Below are 13706 nucleotides of genomic sequence, written 5' to 3'. Positions count from 1 at the left end.
ATGGACTGGACCTGCTCCAGAATGACACGGGGAGTGCTTTGGCTGCCGCACAGTCCTGAACAGGGTAAGGTCAAGATCTTGCCACACACGTGTACCCAAGGTTTTATAGGGAATGTTGGCTTATGACGATAAGAAGAGCTTTTTAAGTTATCAGCAACGGCCCGTTTCAAATAAGCTCCACCCGTGTTGGCAAAGAAGGGGTCACGGCTACGTCATGTACCTGTACAGCTGGCACGGATCGAAGACGCGTCACTGAGGCTACCCTGTGTTACAGTATGTACTGTACTGATGTCTCAGAGGACGTCGGCATGGCATGCCATCACTTCCAAGGGTCATTCACACAGCAAAGGGGGCAATGATCTAAGTATGGTGGCGGCGGCCTACTAACAGGCAAACTCACACCCCTCCAGCTCTGCAGGTTACTATTGCGTCACTCCTAAAACTAACGGGGGCTTCTCCGAAAATAACATCACAACAGGGAATTAGGATATCTGCCAATCCTAAGTAAGTAAAATACAGGGGGAAAAGTCTGCTGTGGATTTTACAACGGATTTGCAGGAATTACTGTGTTTAGCACTCCGCCGGGCTTTTCTTCAGGGGTGTACATTTAGGTACCTAAAAACAGTATTCAAACGGATACCACAATGGAGCTATTCAACTGAATGAAGCAAATAGAGCTCCAAATAATTCATCCTTGGACAGAACAGTGTAGACTCCCATGGTATTTTCCCCTGTGTGGATTTCCAGGGGTGACGGCCACCACTGCAGCGCAGGATACAAGTTGGCCAGGCATGGAGATCCTGCGCATGCGTGCCCCCACGGAGCCGGCCAGTGCTTTTTACTATAGTCTGCAGGCACAACTATCGCTGCTGGACTGCAGGCTGGTCGTCACCTCTGGAAACAGGCAGTGTATAATGTGATGGAAAAATGAATCCAACCAGCAAAGGAGGCAATATGTGTTACGGGAATTCTGTCTACATGATAAATGCCATTTGCTGCAGTGTAACCACCCCTTTAATTGGAAAACCCAACCCCCGTAGATCCACAAAAGCAACTGTAGGTCATTATAATTTCCAGCATGCCACAGGACGCCAGACACCACAATTAGTGACCATGGTGCAAGGTGGCGTCTGGAGGACTCCGGTTCGGCCACCACCAAGGTCGCTCCCCATAGAAGTGAATGCACCCATTCACTTCTATGGGCCCGACGGAAATAGCCGAGCCAGCGCTCGGCTATTTTCGGCTGCCCCATAGAAAATGAATAGAGGGCAGCTGCGCATGCGCAGTGCGCCCTGCCAACACTTTCGGGGTTCCACTCTCGATATAGGTGCAGGTCCCAGCAGTGGGACCCGCACCTATAAGACAATGGGGGCATAGCCTAGCGATATCCCCATTGTCTGTGATGAGACAGACTGGCTATAAAAGTTGAACAATCATTTTATAACCAGAGGTAGAAGCTCTGGCCTACCTCCGGCAGTCCCACTGAGGGGAGCAGTGGTCACGCATGCGCACCACCGCTTCATTCACAAATGGACCCCCATTCTCATAATCTGTCGGGGGCCCAGAAATCATACATTTCTCTGTCCTGTAGAAAAGTGATAAATGCTGTTAAGTGGAAAATTCCTAGCATGCTAGCAACAACCTCACTCAGCCCCAATCCTCAAAAGCAAGTGTAGGGCTGAGGCCCTATTACATTAATACTATAATAGACGCCAGTGACTATGTAAGCTTACATAAATGCAGATCGCGTTACCAGCTTTTCTCCACAGCCACATAGACCAGGCCGCTCACACAGGTTGTATTTATCGTGCTCCCCGGCACCTGCGGAGCTTCTGCGGCAGGGGGGGGGGGGGGGGGGAGGGCAGTCAGCCGATAGCAGGGCACAACGGGAACAAGCCCCCTAGCATGTTTTGATCCGCATGATGCGGAGATGCAGCAGCAGCGAAGCGGGTGTCGGGGAGCGAGGTAATTACAATCTGTGTGAGGGGCCCGGGCATTTGGGGGCAGTTTTGGGATTGGATAACCCCTTTAAAGGGCAGCAGTGTGTTCCCTTGGACCAGCGTTGCATCCTCTTAATAGTGTAGCGGCGTACACTGTATAGTGGCTGTGCTCGCTATTGCAGCTCAGTCCCATTTACCTAAATGGGACTCAGCCGCACAAAGACGGACTTGACGTCACAGGCCAAGGAAGAGGTCACAGCCCCTTCCTCCAGGCCCTTCTTTTTTTTTTTTTTTTTATGTTTTGGGCAATTGGACAGTATGGCTCCATGGTAAGATTTTTAAGGTTTTCAATCTTACCCTGAATTATCTAATTCGGAGAAGATGTATACACAGATTATAGGGGTTTTCCGGGATATAGATATTGATGACCTATCCTAAGGATTAGTGGGTGTCCGACAACCGGCAGCCGCACGATCAGAGGCACAAGCACATCTCCTCGTCCACTGAGAGGGCCATGCCGGGTTGCTGCAGCTCCCATTCAAGCGAATGAGTGCCTATTGAAATCGACTTTACATGCCATGCTGCACATCAATCAAGCAAGAGTGGGCGTGATAACAGCTCAGAAACTGACCGCATGCGTAACCTTTCAACTAATTAAGCAAATATGGTCGCTTGTGGGCTAAATGATTCACACAATTTCCCTTTCACGCTCTCTTGGGGGGTCATAAGCCTTTTCCGGCTCACACTACAATGCACTCTGGGAAACACTACAGAGATAACTTCTAAGATTCCTGTGCTCAAAATATTTTAACCAGCAGCAACACTAAGGGTGGCGAGTGAGAATACTTGTGGACAGGTGAATGAAAGTCAGAGAGAGAATCCTGCACTTCACATACCTTGTGGCACTTGTAGTAGTACGCCAGCAGCTGCGGCATCCGGTCAATCTCACTAAAAACCTTCACAAACATTTTTGCCTGGTCTGTGAATATAAGACAAGAGTGCATGAAACACGGTGGGTGGATTATTAAAATAAAATGAAGTCTGTTGCCAAACCCCATGATGGTTAAGTGTTCAATGAACACCATCCTTACTTAATACCATATTAAAAGGAGCATTCAGCTCAGCCAAATGGAGATGGTATAACTATGGAGGGAGATAGGTGCCCGCCAGACACCTCTGTCACTGCTCGTTTCAGAACAAAGAACAATCAGACAGAAAAAAAAGCTAACCTGCCCAAATCCTTCTTCCCTAATGGGTTTGGGGAGAGTTGAGCCACCCCAATACACAGACAACTATCTGCGAATCCCGTCCTCTGGAGAGGATTGGCCATAGACCCTACAGGGAAATTTCCCGGTGGGCCGATGCCCTGGGGACCGCCCAAGCTCTCCTCATGGTCGTTTTGTGCTGCGCTGTGATATTTGGTGCTTCTGGAGCGGTATTGTATTCAGCAGTACAGTCTGACTGGCTCTGCCTACTCCTGTCAGTTTGGACCAACCTACAATATGGAGCCACTTTAAAGGGGGTTGTCTCATCTGAGACAATTAGGGCATATTGCTAGGATATGCCCCCATTGTCTGAGAGGTGCGGGTCCTACAGCTGGGACCCGCACCTATATCGAGAATGGAACCCTGCAAAGTGGTGGCTGGAGGACTCTGGTCCGGCCACCACCAAGCGCTCTCCCCATAGAAGTGAATGGGAGCACAACGCGCACGACCGGTCACCCCTCCCATTCGCTTCTATGGGCCCAACAGAAATAGCTTGGCTGGCTCGGCTACTTTTGGCACCCCATAGAAATGAATGGAGGGGAGCTGCGCATGCGCAGTGCGCCCTCCGCCACTTTCAGGGACCTATAAGACAATGGGGGCATATCCTAGCGATATGCCTCCATTGTCTCAGATGAGACAACCCCTTTAAGGTTTTTTTCCAGCGCCACTTTAAGTTCCCCATCTGCCTCTGTCTGTCCTCCCTATTTCAAACTTGCAATACCTGGCAATTTTCTACTTTTAAGACATAAATGTCATTACTTATTAATCTTAACTAATCCAACCAGTCAGATGTCTTGGGCTCTCACTTATTAGTCAGAATTTTAATTTCATATTTGTGGGTCACATAAAAATATGTATTTAGTGCAACTGCGCCACCTGCTGTCAACAAAGGTGTACTGCGGCAGTACAGCTAGTACAACTCCCGTTCGTATGCCCTATTAGGTAATATGGACACTAGAGAGGGGGGGGGGGGTCACAACGACATATATTGGGGGGCCGCTACAAAGTGTGGCTCTCCTTCTAGAAGACAAAATAAACTATACTCCATAAACGATGTTCTCCCTACGACGGGAGCCATAAGTATGAATGGCAGGCAACATCTTGGCAGAAAAAATGCATTAGATTGACATTCGATTCTCAGCAAATCTACAGATGAGATTCCGCAGACTGCATTGTATGGGGTACCCAATCTTACCTGTGGATTGGCTATTTAAAGCTGCAACTATCTGGGGGCTGCACATGGCTTCCAATCGATTCTTCAGGGCCTCCAGGTAGACACATTTTTCGGAGTAATCTGGGGTGTCCACCAGCATAGTGAGGCTCACCTGCATACTGGTCAGCTTCTCAGAAATCACAGTTATGTTCTGTAAAAGAGAAGACCCTCAGGCTTGTCTTACTGCTCCCCCCACAGGAGGAACGCAAAATATTAAAGTATTTTTGAGATCCAGGTGAAGTTTCAGAAAATGTCTTCACTGCACAGAAAATATATCTGAATGTCCTCCCAGTACTGGAAAAGACTATTTCCAGCCATACGGCCTACAGAAGGTTTTGCTGATGCGCCTCAAGGTGGTGACATAATGTCCAACGAGACGTCACATCTCATGACCATAACAAGTGGAGACTTTCCATGGCTGGCCGCGGTGGCCATGTGACATGACATCTCAATGGCGCTGGCTGCACGGCAATGAGAGGAGGTTTTCTCAGGAGGAATAGGTATTCTTTTAATTCTATAATGTATTCTATAACGTGGCATCAAAAGTGGAGATCCAGGTGGTTTACCAAGCCTAGCAGGCCCTGCAAAGACACCTTAAAGGGCATCTGTCAGTAGTTTTGCACCTATGACACTGGCTGACCTGTTACAAGTGCACTTGGCAGCTGAAGGCATCTGTGTTGGTCCCATGTACATATGTGCCCGCATTGCTGAGAAACATGATTTAATATATGCAAATGAGCCTCTAGGAGCAACGGGGGCGTTGCCATTACACCTAGAGGCTCTGCTCTCTCTACAACTGCCGCGCCCTCTGCACTTTGATTGACAGGATCGGGCAGTGTAAACAACACCTGGCGCTGTCAATCAGAGAGGGTGCGGCATATACAAACTCCTGAGTCCACCTCATCTGCGTATGCGCCAGGTAGGGGAGTAGCTCTGGCCTGTCCACAGCAGAAGTGACGTCCCGTCCATAGCCCAGGCTGGAAACCTGGTGAAGGACGTTACATCGGTGGAAGGTAGACTTTCAGAAAAAGAGCGTCACACGACTGAGCTCCCGAGCAGCCAATTTATGCAACTTTGGAACGGCAAATATATTACAAACTTTCTCCTACAGATGTGTTCTGTGCAATTAAGGTGTTTTCGCGGGACCCACTGGGTCCAGTATAACAAATTTTAAGGGGTTGTGTGACATTATATATATAAAAAAAAAAAAAAAGGCTGTTTTCTTCCTGTAACAACTCCACTCTAGTATAAGTGACATACCACTTTAAAGCCTATATGCATTGGTTTATTATTGGCCATTTAACCTCTTGGTGCACCACAATCTAACTGTACGTCAATGAACTGTCTTTGCACACCACAAAGTTATGTCATGTGTATCCCAACCATTCAAAACCTTAGATGCTGCGGTCAATAGGGCCTGCAGCAGCTAAGAAATTAAACAGAATAAAAAAAACTAAGGGGCACATTTATTGAGACTGGTGTTTTAGACGCCGGTCTTAATAAAGGCCCTGTGCTGGCGGCGGATCCGCCGAAGTTATGAAGAGGCGCAGGCCTCTCCATAACTTTGGCGCAACCAGCGTTAGTTCTAAATATAAGACAGCTTCCTTGTTGTCTTACATTTAGATAATTTTCTATGCCGAAAATGGTGAATGAGAAGGCCCTGCCAGCCTGTCCCCTTCCCCGCCCACAATTTTAGACCAGGCGAATTCGCAGATAGCGACACAACTAACCCTTGCGCCACCATCTGCGCCTGAAATATGCCTAATTTAGGCGTATTTCAGTATAGTAAATGACCCCCTAAAGGTTAAAACTGTACAGTACAATAAATCTAACCATAAAAAAAAAAAATTATAAATCCACTCTCATTAAAATCCCTAAAAAGTGGTAAAATAGTGGAAAAAATATTATGTTTGATGCCACACAGTGAATGCTGTTAAAATAAAATAAAAAAATAAAAACACTGAAATTACACTCCCCCCCCCCCCCCCCCATTAAACTCACCAAAAAAATAAAAGCTAATCAATGACATATGTATGTATGACATGAACTCGTCCCACAAAAAAACTAACTTTTATGAAGCTACAGCAAAGAAATTATTGGAAGCCTTATGACCTGTAGAATAAAACTGAATTGTTTTTATACCTTACAACAAATGGTATAAAAATGTAAAAAAAGTGAAAAAAGCAATGATGGAATTGAAGCTCCTCCACCCCACCGTCAAACAAGTCAATGAAAAAAAAAAAAGGCCCAAAACAGGCCACATCCTAGGAGTAAAACATATAAGCGATATCTATGGTGGGTGAAATACTGTATATGTCCTTTATAAATAAAATACCTGAGTCTTAAAGGTCTCTTCGATGTCTGCACTGAGAGTACTCCACTTGTCAGCTTCTTGAAGGGATTCCGCGGCCAACTGCATCCGCGACTTCACTTTATCCATCTCCACAAGGACCTAGAGATACAAGCACCAGTCAGATCAAGAGGAGGGGTGCCAAAATGTTCTCCAAATGACCCTGTATATGAGCAACTACTTCTCACCTGCATAGACTGTGCAGTGTCCTGCTCAAACTTCTTGATATCCTCCTTCACAAGAATCATCTGCTCCTTCAAAAAAGCTGCTTCCTGCCGGAGAGCCTCCACGTCACGTAACACTCGCGGCATGTTCTGCAGGGCCTGATGGCTGCTCTCTGTGGGGAACATTAATGTCACTAAAGGGGTGGTATCGCATGGTGTAAGGGTACACAAATACTCAGCTTAGAAGAACTGTAAGGACACGGGGCTGCAGGATCAGAAGGGAGTAACACGGGGCTGCAGGATCAGAAGGGAGTAACACGGGGCTGCAGGATCAGAATAGAGTAACACGGGACTGCAGGATCAGAAGGGAGTAACACGGGGCTGCAGGATCAGAAGGGAGTAACACGGGGCTGCAGGATCAGAAGGGAGTAACACGGGGCTGCAGGATCAGAAGGGAGTAACACGGGACTGCAGGATCAGAAGGGAGTAACACGGGGCTGCAGGATCAGAAGGGAGTAACACGGGGCTGCAGGATCAGAAGGGAGTAACACGGGACTGCAGGATCAGAAGGGAGTAACACGGGGCTGCGGGATCAGAAGGGAGTAACACGGGGCTGCAGGATCAGAAGGGAGTAACACGGGGCTGCAGGATCAGAAGAGAGTAACACGGGGCTGCAGGATCAGAAGGGAGTAACACGGGGCTGCAGGATCAGAAGGGAGTAACACGGGGCTGCAGGATCAGAAGGGAGTAACACGGGGCTGCAGGATCAGAAGGGAGTAACACGGGGCTGCAGGATCAGAAGGGAGTAACACGGGACTGCAGGATCAGAAGGGAGTAACACGGGACTGCAGGATCAGAAGGGAGTAACACGGGACTGCAGGATCAGAAGGGAGTAACACGGGACTGCAGGATCAGAAGGGAGTAACACGGGACTGCAGGATCAGAAGGGAGTAACACGGGGCTGCAGGATCAGAAGGGAGTAACACGGGGCTGCAGGATCAGAAGGGAGTAACACGGGCTGCAGGATCAGAAGGGAGTAACACTGGACTGCAGGATCAGAAGGGAGTAGCACAGGACTGCAGGATCAGAAGGGAGTAACACAGGACTGCGGGATCAGAAGGAAGTAACACAGGACGGCAGGATCAGAAGGGAGTAACACGGGGCTGCGGGATCAGAAGGGAGTAACACGGGGCTGCAGGATCAGAAGGGAGTAACACGGGGCTGCAGGATCAGAAGGGAGTAACACGGGGCTGCAGGATCAGAAGGGAGTAACACGGGGCTGCAGGATCAGAAGGGAGTAACACGGGGCTGCAGGATCAGAAGGGAGTAACACGGGGCTGCAGGATCAGAAGGGAGTAACACGGGGCTGCAGGATCAGAAGGGAGTAACACGGGACTGCAGGATCAGAAGGGAGTAACACGGGACTGCAGGATCAGAAGGGAGTAACACGGGACTGCAGGATCAGAAGGGAGTAACACGGGACTGCAGGATCAGAAGGGAGTAACACGGGACTGCAGGATCAGAAGGGAGTAACACGGGGCTGCAGGATCAGAAGGGAGTAACACGGGGCTGCAGGATCAGAAGGGAGTAACACGGGCTGCAGGATCAGAAGGGAGTAACACTGGACTGCAGGATCAGAAGGGAGTAGCACAGGACTGCAGGATCAGAAGGGAGTAACACAGGACTGCGGGATCAGAAGGAAGTAACACAGGACGGCAGGATCAGATGGGATTAACACAGGACTGCAGGATCAGAAGGGAGTAACACAGGACTGCAGGATCAGAAGGGAGTAACACAGGACTGCAGGATCAGAAGGGAGTAACACAGGACTGCAGGATCAGAAGGGAGTAGCACAGGACTGCAGGATCAGAAGGGAGTAACACAGGACTGCAGGATCAGAAGGGAGTAACACAGGACTGCGGGATCAGAAGGGAGTAACACAGGACTGCGGGATCAGAAGGGAGTAACACAGGACTGCGGGATCAGAAGGGAGTAGCACAGGACTGCAGGATCAGAAGGGAGTAACACGGGACTGCAGGATCAGAAGGGAGTAGCACAGGACTGCAGGATCAGAAGGGAGTAGCACTCAATCACTGGCCTCAGCGGTCAAATGAGGTAGTCAGGTAGTCATCACGAAACTGGCATTGCAGAGCTGACACATCTGACTACCTCAGGTGATCACTGAAGCCAGTGATTGGCCGCAGAGATCATGTGGAGTAGTAGTTGATGATATCATTGATACAGCCCTAGAAAAAAAAGATGACCAGGAGCACCGGAGCTGTGACGCCATGCAGGAGATCGAGCAAGTGAGTACTGATTATTGTTTTAATTTTAGAAGGTCCCTAGATTTTAGCACAATTTTGGTTGGTCCTGGAAAACTCCCTCAACCACGAGAACACAGAGATCCGCATAGGAGCTGTATCCACAAACTTTTCATTGCTTTTAGAAGTAAGGCGGCGCATGCACAGTCACTGCTCTGGTAACAGAAACTCTGCGCTTGTGCTGCTACTCGAAACAGTGGATCCGGTGTGAGATTGTCAGGGCCGGGTTAGATGTCTGAGGCAGGGGAGCGCTTATTCAGCAGAACAGACTACCCATATTTGCCATTGCATTTTTGGGGCAAACATTATAGATTGAACCACTACTTTAGAAAAGAATATGATAATAACGACTGACATAAGGCGGCCATACAACTGAGAAAGCCACTGGCCGAATAGAATATATGCTAAAAGCTATACCTCCTGACACCCCCCCTACACATGCACCCTCGGCCGAGGGTGCATGTGTGTGCTTTCATCAGGGGGAGGGCAATAAGTTGCTGCCAATCTCCTTTGAGAACAGTTGAAATCCATCTCACGATCCTACCTCACCCAATACCTGATGTCGGAGTCAGGAAACCTCCACACACATTAGATGGTTAACACCAGTTAGAATGGCAGGTCCAGATGAAGTTGATTTAATGTGTATGGCCACCTTAAAGGGGTTTTCTGGGAAGAATGACTTCTTTTATCTAATACCCGCAGCCTGCCTTCTGAAACAGAAGATTCATACTTACCTGCTCCAATCCTTCCCCGCTGCCTCCACTATCTTCATCTTCCAGTCCCCGGTGCTGTGTGGGCATGGTCATGTGCTCCGCTGCAGCCAATGACTGGCTTCATCAGTGATGTGCCGCTTGTGGCTACGTCACCGCTGAAGTCAGTCATTGGCTGCAGCAGTGCATGTGACTGTGCCCACACAGTGCCACTCCAGGGACCAGAATGACAGAGAGTATGAATTGTCTGTTTCAGGAGGCAGGCAGCGGGAAATAGATAAAATGCCATTATTTCCAGAGAACCCCTTTATCATGCACAAGAACGGATTTTTTTTCAGTTTCCATTTTTTTTTAAAAGGGGTTGTCTCATCATAGACAACTGGGGCATATCGCTAGGATATGCCCCCATTGTCTTATAGGTGCGGGTCCCACCACTGGGACCCGCACCTATATCGAGAACGGAGCCCCGCAAGGTGGTGGCTGGAGGACTCCGGTCCGGCCACCACCAAGCCGGCTCCCCATAGAAGTGAATGGGAGCGTACCCCGCATGCCCCCCGCTCCCATTCATTTCTATGGGGCCGATGGAAATAGCCAAGCTAAAAAATGAATGGAGGGCGGCTGCACATGCGCAGTGCGCCTACCTTCACTTGCGAGGTTCCGTTCTCGATATAGGTGCGATATCGCTGGGACCCGCACCTATAAGACAATGGGGGCATATCCTAGCGATATGCCCCCATTGTCCATGATAAGACAACCCCTTTAAAGGTTCGCATGTGGAACCATTCCCTTCAATGGGGCTTGAAAGAAAAATGGAAATGAGTCTGTGCATTCCACAAAAAAAAATGAAAAAATGTCCTATTCTTGTCCCTTTTGCAGACAAGGTCGGGCATTGTTACAATGGAACGAATGCAACACGATCACAAGGATGTCATCCGTTTCTTTTGCAGATCTGTGTTTTGCGGACCGCAAAATAAATGCGGTCATGTGCATGAGCCCTAAAGGTGATCGCCTGCATAAATGCAGAGTTCTCTGAATATGGCGATTTCAGCAGGACCAAGCAACTATCCAGTGTTTATGGTCTGTGCCAACTCGTCACCGATAAAAAATGATGTTGAGGCAACCATGTTGATTTTTAACATGCTCGATCCTTGGTTCTCCCTGGACAAAGACCTCCAGAGGTGCCTGACAGCAGCTGACTTGTCTCTCCCCATTGGAAGAACATACACACTTGTCTGAATGTATGTGAGTGTGGGGGAAAGGGGGAGGGTTGTGTCGGGAAAAATAGTGGTCAGCTTAGGCTACTTTCACACTTGCGTTTGGTGCGGATCCGTCATGGATCTGCACAGACGGATCCGTTCAGATAATAGAACCGTCTGCATCCGTTCAGAACTGATCCGTTTGTATTATCTTTAACATAGCCAAGACGGATCCCTCTTGAACACCATTGAAAGTCAATGGAGGACGGATCAGTTTTCTATTGTGCCAGTGAAAACGGATTCGTCCCCATTGACTTACATTGTGTGTTAGAACGGATCCGTTTGGCTCAGGTTCGTCAGACGGACACAAAAACGCTGCAAGCAGCACCAAAGCGGAATGGAGACTGATCGGAGGCAAACTGATGCATTCTGAGCGGATCCTTTTCCATTCAGAATGCGTTAGGGCAAAACTGATCCGTTTTGGACCGCTTGTGAGAGCCCTGAACGGATCTCACAAACGGAAAGCCAAAACGCCAGTGTGAAAGTAGCCTTACCGAGCGTTTGGCCAACAGCCATTGACGGTGCAGAGGGAGGACAGTCAGGACAGGTCCTAAATACCTTCCACTGAGTTGTTGACCTCCTGGATGAAGAGCTGGAGTTTCATAACCAGAGTCGACGCTTGTGCGTCCACCTTCCCTGCAGCATCCTTCTGTACGGACTTGAAAGCAGCATTCACCCAATCCTTCACCTCAAAGTCATCAGCGAGGAACCTTGAGAAATCCATCCCGGAGGGACGGCCTGCTAAGACAAAATGGAAACTATCTACACAATGTTGTCTGGGCTGTTAATATGGAGGTGATACTGCGGCCTTTACAGAAAGAAAATGGAGGTGCAATTTAAAGGGCATGCCATACATATCTGGTAGATGGGGTCTGCGTTGAGGACCCCTGCCTACTGGGGTAAGCCCTGCTGCTCATACAGCCCCCCCCCCCCCATATCCAACCGCTGTGGGTGTAACTGCTGTGACCCCCACTGATCGTCGTGTCCTAGACAGACACCACTAATGACTATGCTGCCAGCGCCCTTGGAGGGGGACACACGAGGTATCACTGCAAATTCACAGCGCCAGCAAAGTGGATGAGATTTCTCAGCCCCATACTGTGGAGAATACCCGCGGTGCGATTTGCCTGCCGCTTTTCAATCTGCGGAGTGTCAATTTATGCTGCGTATTTTACCCGCATGGCACTGGAGCACCCAATGCGATCCCGCCAGCAATGCGGTCACAAAACCCAGCCTATTGTGGTCGGCGTCCTTCCCTAAATTTCTGCTGCGTGTGAATACGCCCTAAGGACACCTGCGCACGGTGTGAAATACTCGCGGTTTTTCCAAGTGGATTTTTGTGATGAAAAACCGCAGTGTGACACGGCACCAGCAAAGTGTAAGAGATTAGATAAACCTCATGTACGGTTTTCTTCTTTTAAGGCTGGGTTCACATTACGTTTTTACCATCCGCTTAACGTATACAAAAAACGTATTCATTAAACAGATGCCTTAAAACTGAGTGGTAGAAACGTCTGCCACAAATCTGCTGGGTGTGAATATACCTGTAGGACGTATTTTCTGGAGCAGAAATCCAAGGCCGACCCTTAGGTTTCGGGCGGCTGCTAATCTGTACAAGGAAGACCCCCACTGTCATTCAAAGGGGCTAATACTGGTGCTAAGCGGACAGGCCAGGTGCTTCCACAGCAGAAATAATGCCTGAGATTTGAGCGTGTGAACAGGGTTGCAGACATGCACCAGATGAGGATTTTGTATGCGGCTCTCAGTGCAGGATACGTGCAGAAAGTCGCATTGTGTGCAGGGGATCAAAAAGTGCTGGAAAGGAAAACTGGCTTAGTTGCCGATAGCAACCAATCAGATTCCACCTTTCATTTTCAGAGCTTCTTTAAAAAAATGAAAGGTGAAATCTGATTGGTTGCTATGAGCAACTAAACCCGTTTTCGTTTTCCACCAGTTTTAATAAATCTCCCCCACAGGCCCAGGCATCGTGCATCATCATGACCTCTCAGTAGTCTCCGCCTACTCTCACAGTCACTCCTGGGACGTGTAGTGCACCAAGATGAACTAGTGACAACATACAGAGAACCATTCTGCCTGCAAAAAGGAACCACGAACAGCTCAACAGCGCCGCCTCCGGATACCTACGAGCAGAGCCAGGTGCCCAGTTCAAACGGACACTTTTACTCAGTTCTCCGGTTTCCGTAGTCCCTGCCAGCGCTGCACTTCCGGGTTGGGAGCCATGGTGACACGAAGCATGACGTCACTTCCTGGTCAGTTAAGTTTAGGCGCCGCTCGGAAACTTAACACTTGACATTCGTTCCGCTGTGAATTTCTAGTAACAGTTCCTCGTACAAATAAAGCTGTGAAATAAATGATGTAGTGAAGATGAAGTGTGTGCTGTTTTAACTTGGTGGGATTGTTGTGCACCAGCTGATAACTCTTCAAGGAATTGTCCACGTTAAAGGGGATGTCACATCGGCCCATCCT

At 48.8% G+C, this 13706-nt stretch overlaps 1 protein-coding gene across 3 annotated transcripts in view; it reads right to left on the bottom strand.

Annotated features, from left to right (window-relative positions):
* Positions 1–13464, bottom strand: part of COG7 (component of oligomeric golgi complex 7) — a 49052-nt gene extending 35588 nt beyond the window's left edge. Inside the window, exons 1-6 of one of the 3 annotated variants that reach the window (XM_040439327.1) lie at positions 13365–13464; positions 11778–11960; positions 6957–7105; positions 6754–6870; positions 4401–4569; positions 2837–2919 (exon numbers count right to left, since the gene is read on the bottom strand). In XM_040439327.1, the coding sequence (XP_040295261.1) occupies positions 2837–2919; positions 4401–4569; positions 6754–6870; positions 6957–7105; positions 11778–11943 (684 nt within the window). In that variant the 5' untranslated portion in view covers positions 11944–11960; positions 13365–13464. Of the gene's footprint in view, positions 1–2836; positions 2920–4400; positions 4570–6753; positions 6871–6956; positions 7106–11777; positions 11961–13360 lie in introns of all 3 variants that reach the window. The other 2 variants (XM_040439326.1, XM_040439328.1) reach the window with 2 other exon arrangements.
* Positions 13465–13706: the final 242 nt, after the last annotated feature.

This window comes from Bufo bufo, chromosome 7 (genome assembly GCF_905171765.1).
Source record: "Bufo bufo chromosome 7, aBufBuf1.1, whole genome shotgun sequence".
NCBI classification, from domain to species: domain Eukaryota; kingdom Metazoa; phylum Chordata; class Amphibia; order Anura; family Bufonidae; genus Bufo; species Bufo bufo.
This window is presented reverse-complemented; position numbering and strand designations above follow the sequence as displayed.